This window comes from Candoia aspera, chromosome 3 (assembly GCF_035149785.1).
Source record: "Candoia aspera isolate rCanAsp1 chromosome 3, rCanAsp1.hap2, whole genome shotgun sequence".
NCBI lineage: Eukaryota > Metazoa > Chordata > Lepidosauria > Squamata > Boidae > Candoia > Candoia aspera.
In genome coordinates this window covers 117,700,416-117,715,431 of record NC_086155.1, presented here as the reverse complement: position 1 = coordinate 117,715,431, position 15,016 = coordinate 117,700,416, and the positions used below count along the sequence as shown (strand labels likewise).

General features: G+C 38.0%; 1 protein-coding gene across 2 annotated transcripts in view; it reads left to right on the top strand.

The window, feature by feature from the left end:
* The first annotated feature begins 248 nt into the window (after positions 1 to 248).
* Positions 249 to 15,016, top strand: part of MTRR (5-methyltetrahydrofolate-homocysteine methyltransferase reductase) — a 33,169-nt gene continuing 18,401 nt past the window's right edge. Inside the window, exons 1-7 of one of the 2 annotated variants that reach the window (XM_063298710.1) lie at positions 249 to 556; positions 2,052 to 2,209; positions 7,117 to 7,270; positions 10,226 to 10,343; positions 11,321 to 11,651; positions 12,267 to 12,386; positions 14,308 to 14,461. In XM_063298710.1, the coding sequence (XP_063154780.1) occupies positions 2,066 to 2,209; positions 7,117 to 7,270; positions 10,226 to 10,343; positions 11,321 to 11,651; positions 12,267 to 12,386; positions 14,308 to 14,461 (1,021 nt within the window). In that variant the 5' untranslated portion in view covers positions 249 to 556; positions 2,052 to 2,065. The remainder of the gene's footprint in view (positions 557 to 2,051; positions 2,210 to 7,116; positions 7,271 to 10,225; positions 10,344 to 11,320; positions 11,652 to 12,266; positions 12,387 to 14,307; positions 14,462 to 15,016) is intronic. The other variant, XM_063298708.1, reaches the window with a different exon arrangement.

The following is a 15,016-nucleotide window of genomic DNA, read 5'->3' as shown; positions in this document are numbered from 1 at the left end:
TAACAATTATGCATTGTCTTTTTTTCTGACACTTTTGCAAAAAAACTTAATGCCACCATCTGAGAGTGTAAACCGTTCCACTGTTTGCATTTCAAAAAACTGCGCGGGGTGAGGGGTTTCTTAGGCAGGTCCCTATGGCATCTCCCTCGAAGGTGGAGAAAGGCGGGGAAAGTTGAAAGTCGCCTCTTGATAGATTTGAAGATTAATCTACTTTTTCTTTAAATGTACCAACCCTTTCAGTGACGATTGAGTGACAGAGACAGGGCTTGGGACGTGCCCCAGGCGGCGGGGGAATCAGCCTGTTCGGTAAGGGTCTCTGGAGACCCGGCGTTCCGTTCCTGGAGGCAAAGCGCTGAAAAAGATCGCAGGTCCCGTTTCGTGCTCTGTCACGTGGGTCTCTTTCTGGCCGCGACGGATTACTCCCTCCGACCCTGGGCCAGGAAGGACCCGAGTAGGAGCGCAAAGGCGGGCGGTGCTGTTCGGCGCACGTGCGGTCGGCGGCTGTTGTACCACCGTCTCGTGAAGAAAAGCAGCTGCAGCTCTGTTTAAAGGAGAGGTATTTTTCCTGTGCTCAGGGATTCTCTACCTTTATGCCTCGAAAAGAAAAGACAAGACAGATTCCCAAGTGTGGAATTTGCCTGCCCGGGGAGACCTGGCAGGGGCTGGCTGGGGGACCCTCCTCCAAGGGAGACCCACCTGCAGGGAGCCGCCTCTGGACTACCCCCACCCACCCCCGTTGCATTTTCGAAGAACCGGGCGAAGGCGCCTGCAGAAAGGCATTTGGGGATGTTAGAAGCCAAGGTTCTTCACCCAGACGGTGGCGCTTCGGAGTTGGGGTGGTTATTAATAAGACTGCGTTGCTGATATTTTTAACTTTTTGCGTTGGTACTTGTAAGCCGCTCAGGGCCTTCAGAAGGGAGAGGAATGGAAGTGAAACAAACGAATGCAGTGCTAGCTTTCATTGGTGTAAAAGGTGGCATGTTTCAGTAGAGGACCATGTTAAAAGTCTGCCCTGGATATCACTATTTTTCCGTGCACAATTTATAAAGCCGTTAATGGCTTGTTGTTTATTCGTTTAGTCGCTTCCGACTCTTCGTGACTTCATGGACCAGCCCACATCAGAGCTTCCTGTCGGTCGTTAACACCCCCAACTCCCCCAGGGACGAGCCCGTCACCTCTAGAATATCATCTATCCATCTTGCCCTTGGTCGGCCCCTCTTCCTTTTGCCTTCCACTCTCCCTAGCATCAGCACCTTCTCCAGGGTGTCCTGTCTTCTCATTATGTGGCCACAGTATTTCAGTTTTGCCTTTAATATCGTTCCCTCAAGTGAGCAGTCTGGCTTGATTTCCTGGAGGATGGACTGGTTTGATCTTCTTGCAGTCCAAGGCACTCTCAGAATTTTCCTCCAACACCACAGTTCAAAAGCATCGATCTTCCTTCTCTCAGCCTTCCTTATGGTCCAGCTCTCGCAGCCATATGTTACTAAGGGGAACACCATTGCTTTAACTATGCGGACCTTTGTTGTCAGTGTGATGTCTCTGCTCTTAACTATTTTATTGAGATTGGTCATTGCTCTTCTCTCAAGGATTAAGCGTCTTATGATTTCCTGACTGCAGTCAGCATCTGCAGTAATCTCGCACCTAGAAATACAAAGTCTTTCACTGCTTCTACATTTTCTCCCTCTATTTGCCCTATCCACCTTCTTACCTGCTTTCAGGGATACATATATTGGTAATGTGGGAATGTGCTCCAGTGGGAATTGTGTTTTTGCAATAGCAGCCAAGATACATCTCTTTTGCCAGGCCTTTAGTTGCTAAAAACATTACTTTTTATTTTTGTTTTGGATTTTATTTGTTATTAGCTGTCTTGAATAGAAGACTGGACACTAATAAATGTAGGTGCTGTGCATAGAGTTTTCACCTGGTGTATTTTTCTGTAAAACTAAAGAAATATGTACAAAAGGGGAGGGGGTGTAGAAAAGGGCTGTGTCTTAACTGTTGCATTAGAAGTGACTGCACCACTTTTTTTTTTCTTTTCCTGCCCCACTTAGCTGAACCTTGAAAAATGTGTTGCGAAAAAAATAGAAGATTTCTGCTGCTTTATGCAAGTCAGAAAGGCCAGGCAAAAGCCATAGCTGAAGAAATATGCCAGCAGGCAAAGGAACATGGGTTTGAGGCTGATATTCACTGCATCAGTGAGTCAGAACAGGTGAGACTGTATTCTTAATAGACATTTTTGACAAATTAAAACAAGCACTGAATGATTGTGCACTTTCTCTTGTGTTTTTTTCTGAATGTTCAAATGATTCCTCAATAATCTTAGTACTTATAACCTTAGTAATCTTTCTATGAAAAAGCATGTCTTTTTTTTTTTACTCAATTGATGTCATTAAATAAACTGTTGTTTTTTAGTAGTCAATATAGACCTGTCAGTGCATGTAGCATTAACAGAATGGCCTATAGTTCAGGCTTCCGGTGGGGAATGGCAGACTGAGCAGCTGTGCCTGCAGGCAGACCTGACATCACAGCAACTTTTTTTGGGCTCAGGCAGGTTCTCCTGAAGCCCAGAAATGTTTTCCGGATAAAGGAAAACAGCTGGAATCACCCCATCTGTCCTCTGGACGGCTGGTTGCATCCAGAAGATCGCAAACAGCGTTTCACATTCGAGTGGTAAGAGCCAGCTGGGAGGCGGGGATGTCATCCCTTTCCAAGCCGCGCTGTAGCCTTAAAGGGACACTAAGACTGGCCACCCCATTTCTAAATCACCAATTTGTATTTTTTTTTTTAAGTATGCATACCCTAAGAGGCTTTCTACAGCAAGGAGAAGCTGGATCCCTTGGTGCTTCTTGTTAGTTTTGGGATTACTTGTTTTTAAAAAATTCTTTTTTATGTTTTGGATTTCCTTCTCCTTCCAAATATAAAGGAGGATTGAGAGTAAACAATTGTCTTCCTGTTATTATTTTTGTATTAAATTTGAAGATATTAACATTTTCCTACACATTCAAATCGGCTGATTTGAACCTTCAGCTTTCTGTTTCTACTTTCCCTTGGGAACTGTATATCTCACTTTTGCTTATGTAAATACATTTCAGAACTTTTTCATATCCTCAACTTTCCCTAGTTAAGCTCCTAGGGGGCGCCATAATCTACTGCATAAGACATGGAGGATTTTAAACAGATTTTTTTTCTGACTTCCACCAAGTTTTTAAACAGATTTCTTCTGACTTCTACCAAGCTTTTATGCAAGATATTCAAGACATCATGGAAAATATGAGTTCTAAAATGTGCCATCAGGTTGGGGATGTGGTGGATGAAATTTAAGAGCGATAGAAAGGTATTTTTTAAGACTGAGATTGGAATTTTTATTGAGATGCTGGATGAAGATCGGATAGTGGGCTTGGAGAAATTTAAGGGAGAGAGAGAGATCTGCAAGCCAGAAGTGAAATTGACTTTCTGGTGGAATGCCATGAAAAGAAGCTGGAATCTCTGAGTGGAGCAGTTGGGCTGTTTGATTCTTTTAAGAGAAAAGCTCTGTGCAGATTGTGGGGATATGTAAATGTTTTGGTTTATTTTGAAGTGGGATAAGGGGTAAAGAATGCTTATTTGGTTTGCTTTAAGGGTCTGATTGATGTCATTTGCTTTTAAAGAATTGGATTAAGATTATTAGAGTAAAAAAATAAAAAGTTCATTGGGATGGAAGATTAAGATTAGTAAAACTGTTGTAAAACATATATATAATGTATATATATTATGATATATATATATCATAACAGACAATATATGCGCTTGTTAATTTGATTCTTATTTTAGTAGACAGAAATGTACAGAATAGTGATAGGAAGGGAATAATTAAATATGTGTTATCTTTTGGAGGGGAGAAAGATGTTTAGGAGGTTTATAAGATTTTTTAAAATTTTAATATAAGGGGGAGAAGGAACTGTACTTAGTGATTTTTATTATGTGCCAAAGTGGAATGATTTATAGGAATAATGTGGTTTTGGTTTGATACAGAGTGAAAGATTGATTATGGGAATTTTTCTATATCCTTGCTGTTAAAAGTCGGAAGCCACATCTTTTTGTAAATTTGAAAAACAAAATTCTCTTGTTTTTGCACCTTTTTAGTTCTTTTTTTCTTTGTAATTTTTTGGGTTTTTGTAGTTTTTATTCTTCTCTTGAAACCTAATAAAATTTATTAATAAAAAAACAGAATGGCCTATAGTTCCCCCCTCAAGAAGTTTGTCTTTTTTTCAAAGAGAAAAGGATATTTTTTAAAATCCATTTATATGTATTTCAGCTTCTTCCTTAGGATATATTAGGAAGTCAGATTAAACTGAGAAAGGCAGTAACTAGAATTTGATACCATTTCTTTCTAATACAGAACTAGTATATTGTGCTGAATATAGCCTATGTAGGTATTGACTTGGATAATAGAACTAGAAATGACTAAACTGTGCAAGTAGGTCTGTACCTTATAAATGTGGTCCTGTTTGCTGTGCCAGAACCTCCATTGATATGTATATTCCAGTGGTTGATCTAATCACACCTAAATAGATACATGCATGTTATTAAAAATTCAGGAACTGGCTAAAATGTGTTATATCTGTGAGATACATTCGCTAAACTGTTAAATGATCAGCATTATAATTAATATAAACTGATAAAAAAAGAAAAAGGGATATAAATCGGAAATAAAACTTTTGATAAAACCAGTGCTAGAAAAGTAGAAATTTCTGGTCAATTAAACAATGCAGATTTTCTGTACTTTTTTCCTCTGTGCTCTTATATTTCAAACAGGAAATTAAAACACCGCTATTTTCTGCAGGCACCCTGCTTTTTGAAAATCAAATTAAAATAGGATAAATAATCTGCCTGACCTTTGACTTTCTCCCCTACTTACCGTGTGAATATAAAAGTGAAGCACAAATGTTATTGTTTCTGTAGACTTGTGAACAATTAATTTTGCTTTTTAAAGCAGTTAAATGTAAAAATTAAAATAAAGGAACAAAATTTGGTAAATTAAAATCTAACAAATAAACTTCCAGAGCCTAAAGTAGGAATAAGTAGTAATTGGAAATGCTAGAAAAGGGGATTTTGGGTGAAATGTGACCCTGGAGCCTTAGGTTATTTATCTTTGGCCTAAGGAGCTATTTTGTATAAAACATTTTCAATTGAATGCTTTTAAAAACCTGCATTCATCAAGTATGATTCTGAAATAATTCTAAGTCGAGGTTTTGAACCCTAAGAAAAGTGTCAGCTTTTAGAAACATGCTTAATTAATAATTGAAGAAAAGAAATTAATTTCTTAGCATAGAAAATATCAAAGATGTCCATAGTTCTTCAAACAAAGTCTTAGCGTTGTAGCCCATCTGCCAGACCTTTTTTCCAGTTTTATTTTTATTTATTTATTTTATTTATCAAATTTGTCGCTGCCCATCTCCTCTCACCAGAGGAGTTTTTCCAGTTAATGTCATCATGAATGTTTCCCAGTTCAGTAATATTTTCATTCGTGGTCTTGCTGAAAACGAACAACATTTCTCCAATTTAGGCTATTATGGAGAGGTTTGTATTGTTAGGTTTAGAGATGTTGTCATGCCATAGTTATCAGGTGTTCTGGGTCCCGAAATTTTCTACCCTATATTTCTGGAAGTTAATTTATAAGTCTAAACTCTACACAAGAATCTTGTTTTCAATCAATTTATTTAACCATTTCAGGAGGAAGCTAGTGGTTTGCAGCGTCTTTAAAATTAGCAATATAATTTAATGCTTTCAGAACCAGAATTACATGCCTAAATGCTCTTTTTGTCGTCTTAAGGTTATACTTAATTGTTTTCTGTGTTTTATACTAGTTCAGTATCTTACAGCTGATACTGACACTGCATCAGTTTCAAAGGCAAAAACCAACAGGTGCCCAGTTTAAGAACTAGTTCCATTCCTAAATCTGTCCTTAAGTCGAATTTGTATGTACAGTAAGTCGGAACAGTTACTTAGCATCAGTCAGTCAAATGTTTGTCTTAGTATATAGTATATATTTTACCTTTCTATGTGTATAAAACACTTAAGAAACATTTCCAAATACACTAAAACATCTTAAACATAATACACAAAGTAGTATTGTGTATTTAACGCGAAACATTGTACTTAACTCAAAATTTATTATATGACAATCTGTTCTTAACTAGGAGTTGTCTGTAAACCAGGACATTCTTAAACCGGCGACCTGCTGTAATGTGCAACATAATCTTGAAGTTAATTGATTATGGTTTTTGGAATACATGCCAGAAAGACACATAATCTTTGATTCCCAAGTCAGGCAGCTATTGCCTCTTGCTTCTGATATGATACAGAATCTAGAATATTACTAACTTGCCTATTATAAGAACTAAAGTAAAATTTAGAGGGTAAAATGCTTCATGTAGTTATTCTATTGATGCTGCGACTTTATTTACTGTTTTTTGTTAATATTTTTTCTGTTAATGGCAAACTGTGTTCCAAATGAGTTCTTAATCTACCTTTTTTAACCCTATGTTAGGCTACAATATTCTTAGATACTATAAGTGTGTGTTGAATCACTAGGAATTGTCTGTAAAGAATTTGGTAATGCATATGGTAGATGTCTGAATATTTTTACTGCTGTTTGGGTCTTTGTCACAGAGCTAGAGCAGTGTCTCCCAACATTGGCAACTTTAAGATGCGTGGACTTCAACTACTAGAATTTCCCAGCCAGCATGCTGACTGGGGAATTCTAGGGTTGAAGTCCATACATCTTAAAGTTGCTAAGGCTGAGAAACACTGAAGTACAGCATTAGGTATCTATCTAATCTGACTGACCTTTTGATCCTCTGGGATTCCAGATCAGAGGGTGAGGCAGGAATCTTCAGGTGGTCATGGGGATGCCACCTATCCTTGCAGTTTATCACCCACTTTGTAGACTAACTTCTGAAAAAGTAGCTTTAGCAACAAGCTTACTACTTGGAAACCTTAGAAAACAGCTAAAATATCACAAAGACATAAGCCTGTATTGGTAGATATAAATTTCTTAGTGTATGTACAGATGGCACAGAGTTATTTTGATTTCTGCTCATTATTTTAATATTGCATTTTCCTTCTGATTTATAGTATAACTTGGATAAGGAAAAGGATCCTGTGGTTATTGTTACCTCTACTACTGGTACAGGAGAGCCTCCAGACACTGCAGTCAAATTTCTAAAGGAAATTAACAACAAAAGCTTGCCATCTGATCATTTTTCTCATATACGATACGGACTGTTAGGTAAATGACTTACAGTTTACTGTTCATATGAATCAGGAAAACATCTCAGCTAAGTATAAATTACCAGGTAAATATCTCACTCTTGGAGTAGATTAAATCTTTCTCTACCTGGCCTTGCACTTGGTTCTGGGACAGTAGAGCCATTGCAGGATTTTTGCAGCTTGACCTACTTACAGAACATCAGCTTCCTGAAAGGCCATCAGTGGTTTTACATTCTTCCTAGTCAGTTTGGCACTGCTGATAAGAAAAACTTTTTATGAAAAAAGTACCCATTCTGGGTCTATTTTTGTTGAACCTCAAGTGCATCTTTCTTTGGTCAACACTTTCTTCTCTTCCCAGCCCCAGATCTGGATGGGGTTAGGGTGCTATACCTCTTCCATCTATTTTTGCCTTTTTTTAAAAATTGAAAAATAGGTTAAACGTTTTCTAAATAAAATAGTCATAAAGAAACTAGTTAATATAACATAAATCATGGAGATAAAAATAAAATGCAATTTAAAAGCCTGTAAATGATACACTAAATCCAATGAATCTTCAAACAATGTCATCATTGGTCTATTAAAGAATGACAAAAATCTTTGGCTTTTATAACTAATACTTTAAATAGTGAAAAGATAGCACCGTTTCTCCAAAGGACAACTTTTCTGTACAGATCATAAAATATATTACCATATGTCATCCAAAGGTATAAATGATAAATAGATTCAGCTACAATTTCCTTAACTTGTGTGTGAAACCGCTTCCATCTCTGAGCACAGAACAGTTGTTTGCTGAAGCAAGGTCATGTATCTCTGGATAGACATTGCTGCTCATCTGAGACTGAAAGCTGACTCTTTCCATCACCCATTCATCTTCTATAAGTAGATGTAGGATTCAACCTAGATCACTTATTGTTTGGGCAGTGTAAATGTTCAATAATTCCTCAGTTGTTGCCTACCCCCACAGAAATACCTTGGATGTCAAGCAGGTAGCAAAGAATGAAGACTGAATTCTTCCATACTGCAGAGCCCCAGTTCACTTACCTGTCACCCAAGCTGTTTTAATTATTTTCTTTAGCACTTGTATTTCTGCTTAGTTAGCTAACTCAATATAACTTACTTATTTATAAAGCTGTCCAACTCCATGGCAACTCTAGGCAGAGGACAACATTAACAACAGAAGAAAACAATATAATAAGAAAGGACAATGATGTCTAGACAGAGCAATAAAACATACAACTGAACATACATATTCCCTTGGGATCCTTCACACACACACACACACGCCATCTGCCCTACCCCAAGTCCTGCCTGAGGAAGAAAGCAATATATTTAAGGACCATTTGAACAAAGACAATGCTTTTTAAGGGCCGTTAAAGACTGCATTTTAAGGACCATTTGAGCAAAGACCATGCTTTCATAAGGCCTTGAAGACCTGGTTATGTGCCCAGGCCTAGGCTCCCGAGTTGTTAAGGGCCCTGTTCCCTTGTTATATTAACACCAATGGTTTATATTTTTTCTCGGCTGCTGTATCTATTTTTGTATTGTGTTTGTAATTGATTTTAATTGTTTTTATGATTGTTCGCTGCCCAGAGTTACTGGTTTGAGATGGGTGACCATAGAAATTGAATGAATGAATGATGACAGGATAGGGGTCACACAGATCTTGGTGGGGGGGAATACTGTTCCAAAAGTCAGGTGCTGCAGTAGAGAAGCCCCTTTTTCTGAGTTCCATTAGATGACAGTGTTTGATCAATGGGACTCAGACCATGCCAACTCTGTCTAGTTGTACTGCACCGGAGATACAGTAGGAAGTCCCTCAGACAGCCAGTGCCAAGAAGGGCTTTATAGGTAGTAACTAACACTTTGAATTGCACATGAAAGCTAACTGAAAATCAGTGCAGCTCATGAAGAAAGGTATTCCCATTACTGCCCATGCTGTTGCATCGTGGATCAGCTGCAGTTTACAAATTCAAGGGCAGCTCCAAGTAAAGCACATTGCAGTTATCTACATGCAAGGTGACCAAGGAATGAGTGAGTGGCTGGAGGGCCTGCTGGTCCATGAACAGGCACAACTAACAGATGGAATCTGAGCAAAGGTTTTCCTAGCTACAGGTGCCGCTTACGCTTTTAACAGGAGCTGTGAGTCCAAGAAAAACTCCCAAATTGCACAAGTCCAAAATAGGGAAGTATAACCCCATTCAGGACTAAAGATGGACAATCTCCAGGACCAGTTGGTCCAAATACGTACAGCTACTCAGTCTTGCTAGGTTACCCTTGATACCCACACCCTTAAGGATGCTGACCCAACTGCATGCCACCTCCTAGCTGGCCTTAACCAGCCACCAGGAGGGCATGATGCTCATATTCCATTTTATTCCAAAAGGAGCTCACCATTTCTGAAGTTTTCTCTGGTTGGTTGAAACGTGGAGTTGATTTAGTCCTTTGCCTAGAGGTTATCTTAATTTCTACATGGAATATATATTGACTTGAGTTCTGTGGAGATTAAAAGAAACTCTGAAAAAAAAACTGAAGTTCATCTATAGGCAAAGGCTGTAGAAAATTCCTTTATGCCTGTGCCCATAGCCGTTACTCAAATGAGAGTGAATATCTATAAACATAACAAAAGATTTGTTTCAGCCAATCCTACATCAGAGTGTTGGAGCGGTACTGGCTGGAGATGATGTGTGTTGGTATCTACATCTAAGCTGATTGAGGAATGCTGAGCTGGTGGCAGTGTCAGTAATTCTGAGCTTGAAATAAAGCACAGAATTCCCCTGTACAATCTTTACAGAGAAGTGTACAGAGAAGTGTACTAGCATATAGAAGTTATATAGAAGTGTATAGAAGTATGCCGAGAGAGGGGTTTTTTTGGCCAATGCTTGAGTATAATTTTTAACTCATTCTGGAATTCTTTGTCTATTTAAGTGATCTGGGTGTCTGATGCAAATTTTAATCTTTGTTTTGATCTTCTCAGGTCTAGGAGACTCTGAATACACATTCTTCTGCAATGGTGGGAAAATAATAGACAAACGGTTTCTAGAACTTGGGGCTCAACGGTTTTGTGAAGTGGGATTGGCTGATGATGCTGTAGGGTAAGAACCTATTTTTTTCTGATAAGTTTGACTTCAATTTCTTCCGTACATACATAGATGGAAATCTGAAATGTCATTATTTTTGCTCAGTGGAATGAGGCTGGTCCCATAACAACAAATGCAGGGGAGGTAGGGTGAAAGGGCTGAGAAAAATGCCAGGAAGTTGGCTCGAGTTGACATGGCCTCATGCTGCCCATGCTAGTCTTGACTCCTGGGACAATTGTGGTAGCACAAATTAAAGCTGCAGAGTTTGCCTCCTCTCACTTGAGACAGCATATTGGGGGGGTTTTTTCCCTGCTGTCAGAACTATTGAGCACAAGGAATCCCAAGAACTCAGGGACAGCTGTCATCTTTATCATCTTGCCTTGCTTCTATACAAATTCCAGGAAAGACTTGTCCCTTAAGTTCACACAGGTGAAATTTGGGTGAGGTTGTAGAGAAAAAGAGAAAGGTTAGCCTTTCCTTTCTTTGCAGCAATACATTCCTATACCTTTCTTTGTGCAAGTGCTGCCCAGAAGTTCACACACAAGGATTTCCAAAAAGTATATTTTTTATTGTGGCATTTAATCATGATTATATCTGTTGACAGAGATGGACTCTAGTGTTTTCCTTTGACAGCAGCCAGTTAAATAATACTTATTGTTCTATTTAATTTAAAGTCAAGTCTCCTTTGAGTCCCTAATACTGGTGTCTTTATGGACATGTCTATATTGTTTTCTGAGCAACAGAATGGAAGTGGTTTGTCATTATTTTCCTCAGGAATGGTTTCTACCCTTCAGCCTAGAATTTCTTTCATCCAAATAGTAACCAGGATCAACTTTGCTTATCTTCTGAGCAGTGACAAATCACTTCCATATCATTGCCAAGCAAACTACATGAATGTGACCATGACGTCATCCAGGAATCAAAACTAACTCAAAAGAGACTTGATTTTACCCTAATCTTTTCATTTATTTACTCTCTTTACTTTGTTTCAGGTTGGAGCTGGTGGTTGAACCATGGATTGCCGGACTTTGGGTTGCACTTAATCAAGAGTTTGCATCTAGAAAAGAAGACAAAAATATATCTTTTTGTGCCAGCAAGTTTTCTAATCTATGTATAGGCCTCCAAGCAGAACACTTGAAGATTGAAGATTCTGGTGTGGAAAATAATCTTTCAACAAAAGCAGATATTAACTCAGAACTTCCTACTGAAAGCTCTCAACCTTCACTTTCTTGCTCAGTGCCTCCACTCTCAAAGGCTACTCTTAATATTCCTGCTTTGCCACCAGAATACCTAGAAGTGCAGTTTGAAGAAAGCTGTGGCCAGGTAGTCTCCCATATTAAAGAAGCTTGCAGCCATAAACTTCAGAATCTGGAATCTTGAGTTTTGCATGAAAATTCACACTAAACATATAGAGAAGTCCTTACATTTCTTATATGTCTCTGAAAATTATTTTAATTGGGTAGCTGCTAAAGCGAATTAGGAAAACATGGATGTCAGCATGAATTCTTCAACAATACCCTGTTAATTAGGTCTTTAATAATTAAGCTTTTTTCTTGCAAATAAGTTTGCAGTCCTCTAGTCCATGCAAAGTAGGGACTGGAATTCAGCAGAGTCTAGGTCAGAATGAGAGGTTGTCCTTAGAGTGGGGAAATTTGTGCTGAGATTCCTTTTTTCACCATCCATTAAAAGCAGCTTGGCCCTTGCTCCTTTGATGTTGGAATTCTAAAATTGGAAGAGGCATAAAAAAGGTGGATGTCGTGTGAAAATGAGGGTGGCACATGTTCCAGCAGGAGGAAAATAAATGATAGTTTTCTCTGTTGAAGTGGATGGCCCTAAAAGTGCTTTGTTTAGCTGGATTGTTCATCTAATGTAAATGTCAAACATCTTGTGCAATTATTTATTGTAGTTTACTCCTTTGGACTGTCAATTTATTTTCAGGATGCCAGCCTGCCTTATGTTTCAGAGAGCTCCATTTTTCACGTTCCTATTACCAAGGCCATTCAACTTACTAGGGATGATGCAATAAAAAAAACTTTGCTGATTGAACTGGATATTTCTGTAAGTTGATGGGGTTTTTTTAATTACTTGAGATGAAACTGATAAACATGTAGAGCTGCAATAAATATTTCAATGTGACGCATTCCTAATCAAAGCTTCAGCCAGCTAATTGTGCTGTCCCTATCCTGGGTTTCCGTTTTACCTCCCCATATTAGATACTTGGCATTCAATATTCACTGAGCAAGTTAAATCATTATGTAACTGATTTAGGGTTTCTGCACTTGTGTGCATGCATGTAAAGGAGGTATTCTAAGAGCCTCTTTGTAGTTCTATAAATTATGGGATTTGATATTGTTTCATATTAGTTGGGAAATAAGTAAAACAAAACCCAAAGAATGGCGAAGTTTAGAAATGAAAAGAAGGACAAGGTAAGCTGAGTAGGAGGAGCTGGAGCTCAACATAGAACTCCTTTAATCTAGACTGGCTAGAGCAGTGTTCCTCAACCTTGGCAACTTTAAGATGTGTGGACTTCAACTCCCAGAATTCCCCAGCCAGCCTTGCCAGTTGAAGTCCACACATCTTAAAGTTGCCAAGGTTGAGGAACACTGGCTTAGAAGATCTAATTAATCTTCTGTGAACTGTTTTGGGAGGGTGAGGGCAGCAGGGTAAATGGAGAAGCAGGCTGGGAAAAAGGTAGGGAAAAATGGTATAGACGGTAAAAAAAAGAGTTAGAAAACATTTCTTAATACTTTCATGAATTTAATTACAAATGTGTTGGCAGGATAACTGAAGCTTCACTGTTGATAAGTTTGTTTTGTAGGAAAGGTAAGCAAGACATGATAATAGAAATGTAATAAGCTAAATGTTGGGCAATCCAATAAAAAGAACTAACATCAGTCAATATTCAAGATCCTTCAATCCATCTGTGGTTTTGTTACAGGAAACATATAAATCAGAAAAGATTAAGGTTAAGTATTTTGGAAGACAATTTTTTGTGGAAGGGACTAATAAGTCAAGAGGGATAGCCTTATTTAAAACTAATAGAGACTTTATGGTAGAAAAGGTTTAAAAAGATAGGAAAGATTTGTTTTTATTGAAGGGAACTTTGGTAATAAAACTATAGCTTATATATATGTATACATATCAAATCAGAATTAGTCAAGGTTTATACAAAAGGTAATAAAAGCCTTGAATAAATTTGGCTGGAGAATTTGCTTCTAAGTGGTAATTGAAATATTGATGCAGGTGCATCAGGTGATGGAACAAGTCATAAAAATAGAAGACAATCTTTAGAATTTAAGAGATAGAAGATTTTGCAAAATCATCTCTATGGTTATTTGTGCATTAGGGGGAATAACAAACATATAAATATTTACAAGAACTAAATATTTCAGCTGTATCAACTGTGGTTTTACAACAACCACCTTGCTCGGCTTGCTTGCTTATTTACTTATTTGATTTGTATAGCTGCCCATTTCACTTTTACGTGACTCTAGGCGGCTTACAATAAAACAAAGTACACAATATACACAATACTTACAAGGTAGACCAGATGAGCTAATTCTACTTTATTGTGAGGTTATATTAACAGAATCTTGCAAGTCTGGAGGTACTTCTCTCCCTCCATCCCCTTTACAGCCCCAAAACTAGGGAGGGTCTCTTCTGAGCCTCTTGTCCTACCCACATTCCTGCTGCAGGCTAAGTTGCCTTTTATCTGACTGTTCCCTTGGTTGCATCTCATTGCCCTGTCTCCCAAGGTCATTCCCACATACCATTACACAGATCGGGTAGGACAGGTAGAAACAATTGGGGAGACACGGTCCCATAAGTAACATGGTACATCTTACGATGTTACTTGGAGAATTCCTAGGTTAGCTGGAACTCAAATTTTCAAAGAATACTGTTCAGAAAAGATGTGATTCTTTGTTTTTTGTGTTGTGCTATTCCAATGATGATGATGATGATAATAATTTGAATACAGGAAACAACATTTAACTACCAACCTGGAGATGCCTTTAATATAATTTGTCCCAATAATGCCATGGAGGTGGAGGAACTTCTTGATACTTTGGGACTCCTAGGAAACAAAGATCACTTGGTTTGCTTAAGAGTTAAGGAAGGCACTAAAAGGAGAGGTAGGTTATATGTTCATACTATGTGGCGTATTATGCTGCCTTTTGAGAAATAATGTGGTCTCATGTGTTGTATTCCTATTTTTGTCTGGAGACAGCTGTCTTCCATCAATTTCTGTAATTGAAATAAACTTCATACATCTTTTGATGCTTTTTTTTGGTTTACAATAATGCATGCTACTAGTTCAAATGCCATCAGCAGATGAGTAGAGGTTGTGGTTTTGGGTTTTTTTTTTTTTGCCCAAATGGGTATGTGAATCATTGCATTATTTTTGCTAGTTGAGTTATTTACAGCTTATTCCTATGTTCATCTACTCAGATATATACACTTTTGTCCGACTGATAGGTTTATTCCATAGTATATAGGCTTACATTTATACACCTATTTTTGTTGAATTTACTAAGTTTATTTAAATCTTTTAGGAGCTCTTTGTGGGACTCATTATCCCGAATAATTCTAGGTTCACTGCAAACTTTTATCAAAAGTATCATCTCAGAAGTCAAATGAATTTACATAAAATTCCCTTGCTCCAGGATAAACTTGGAGGCATAGAAATA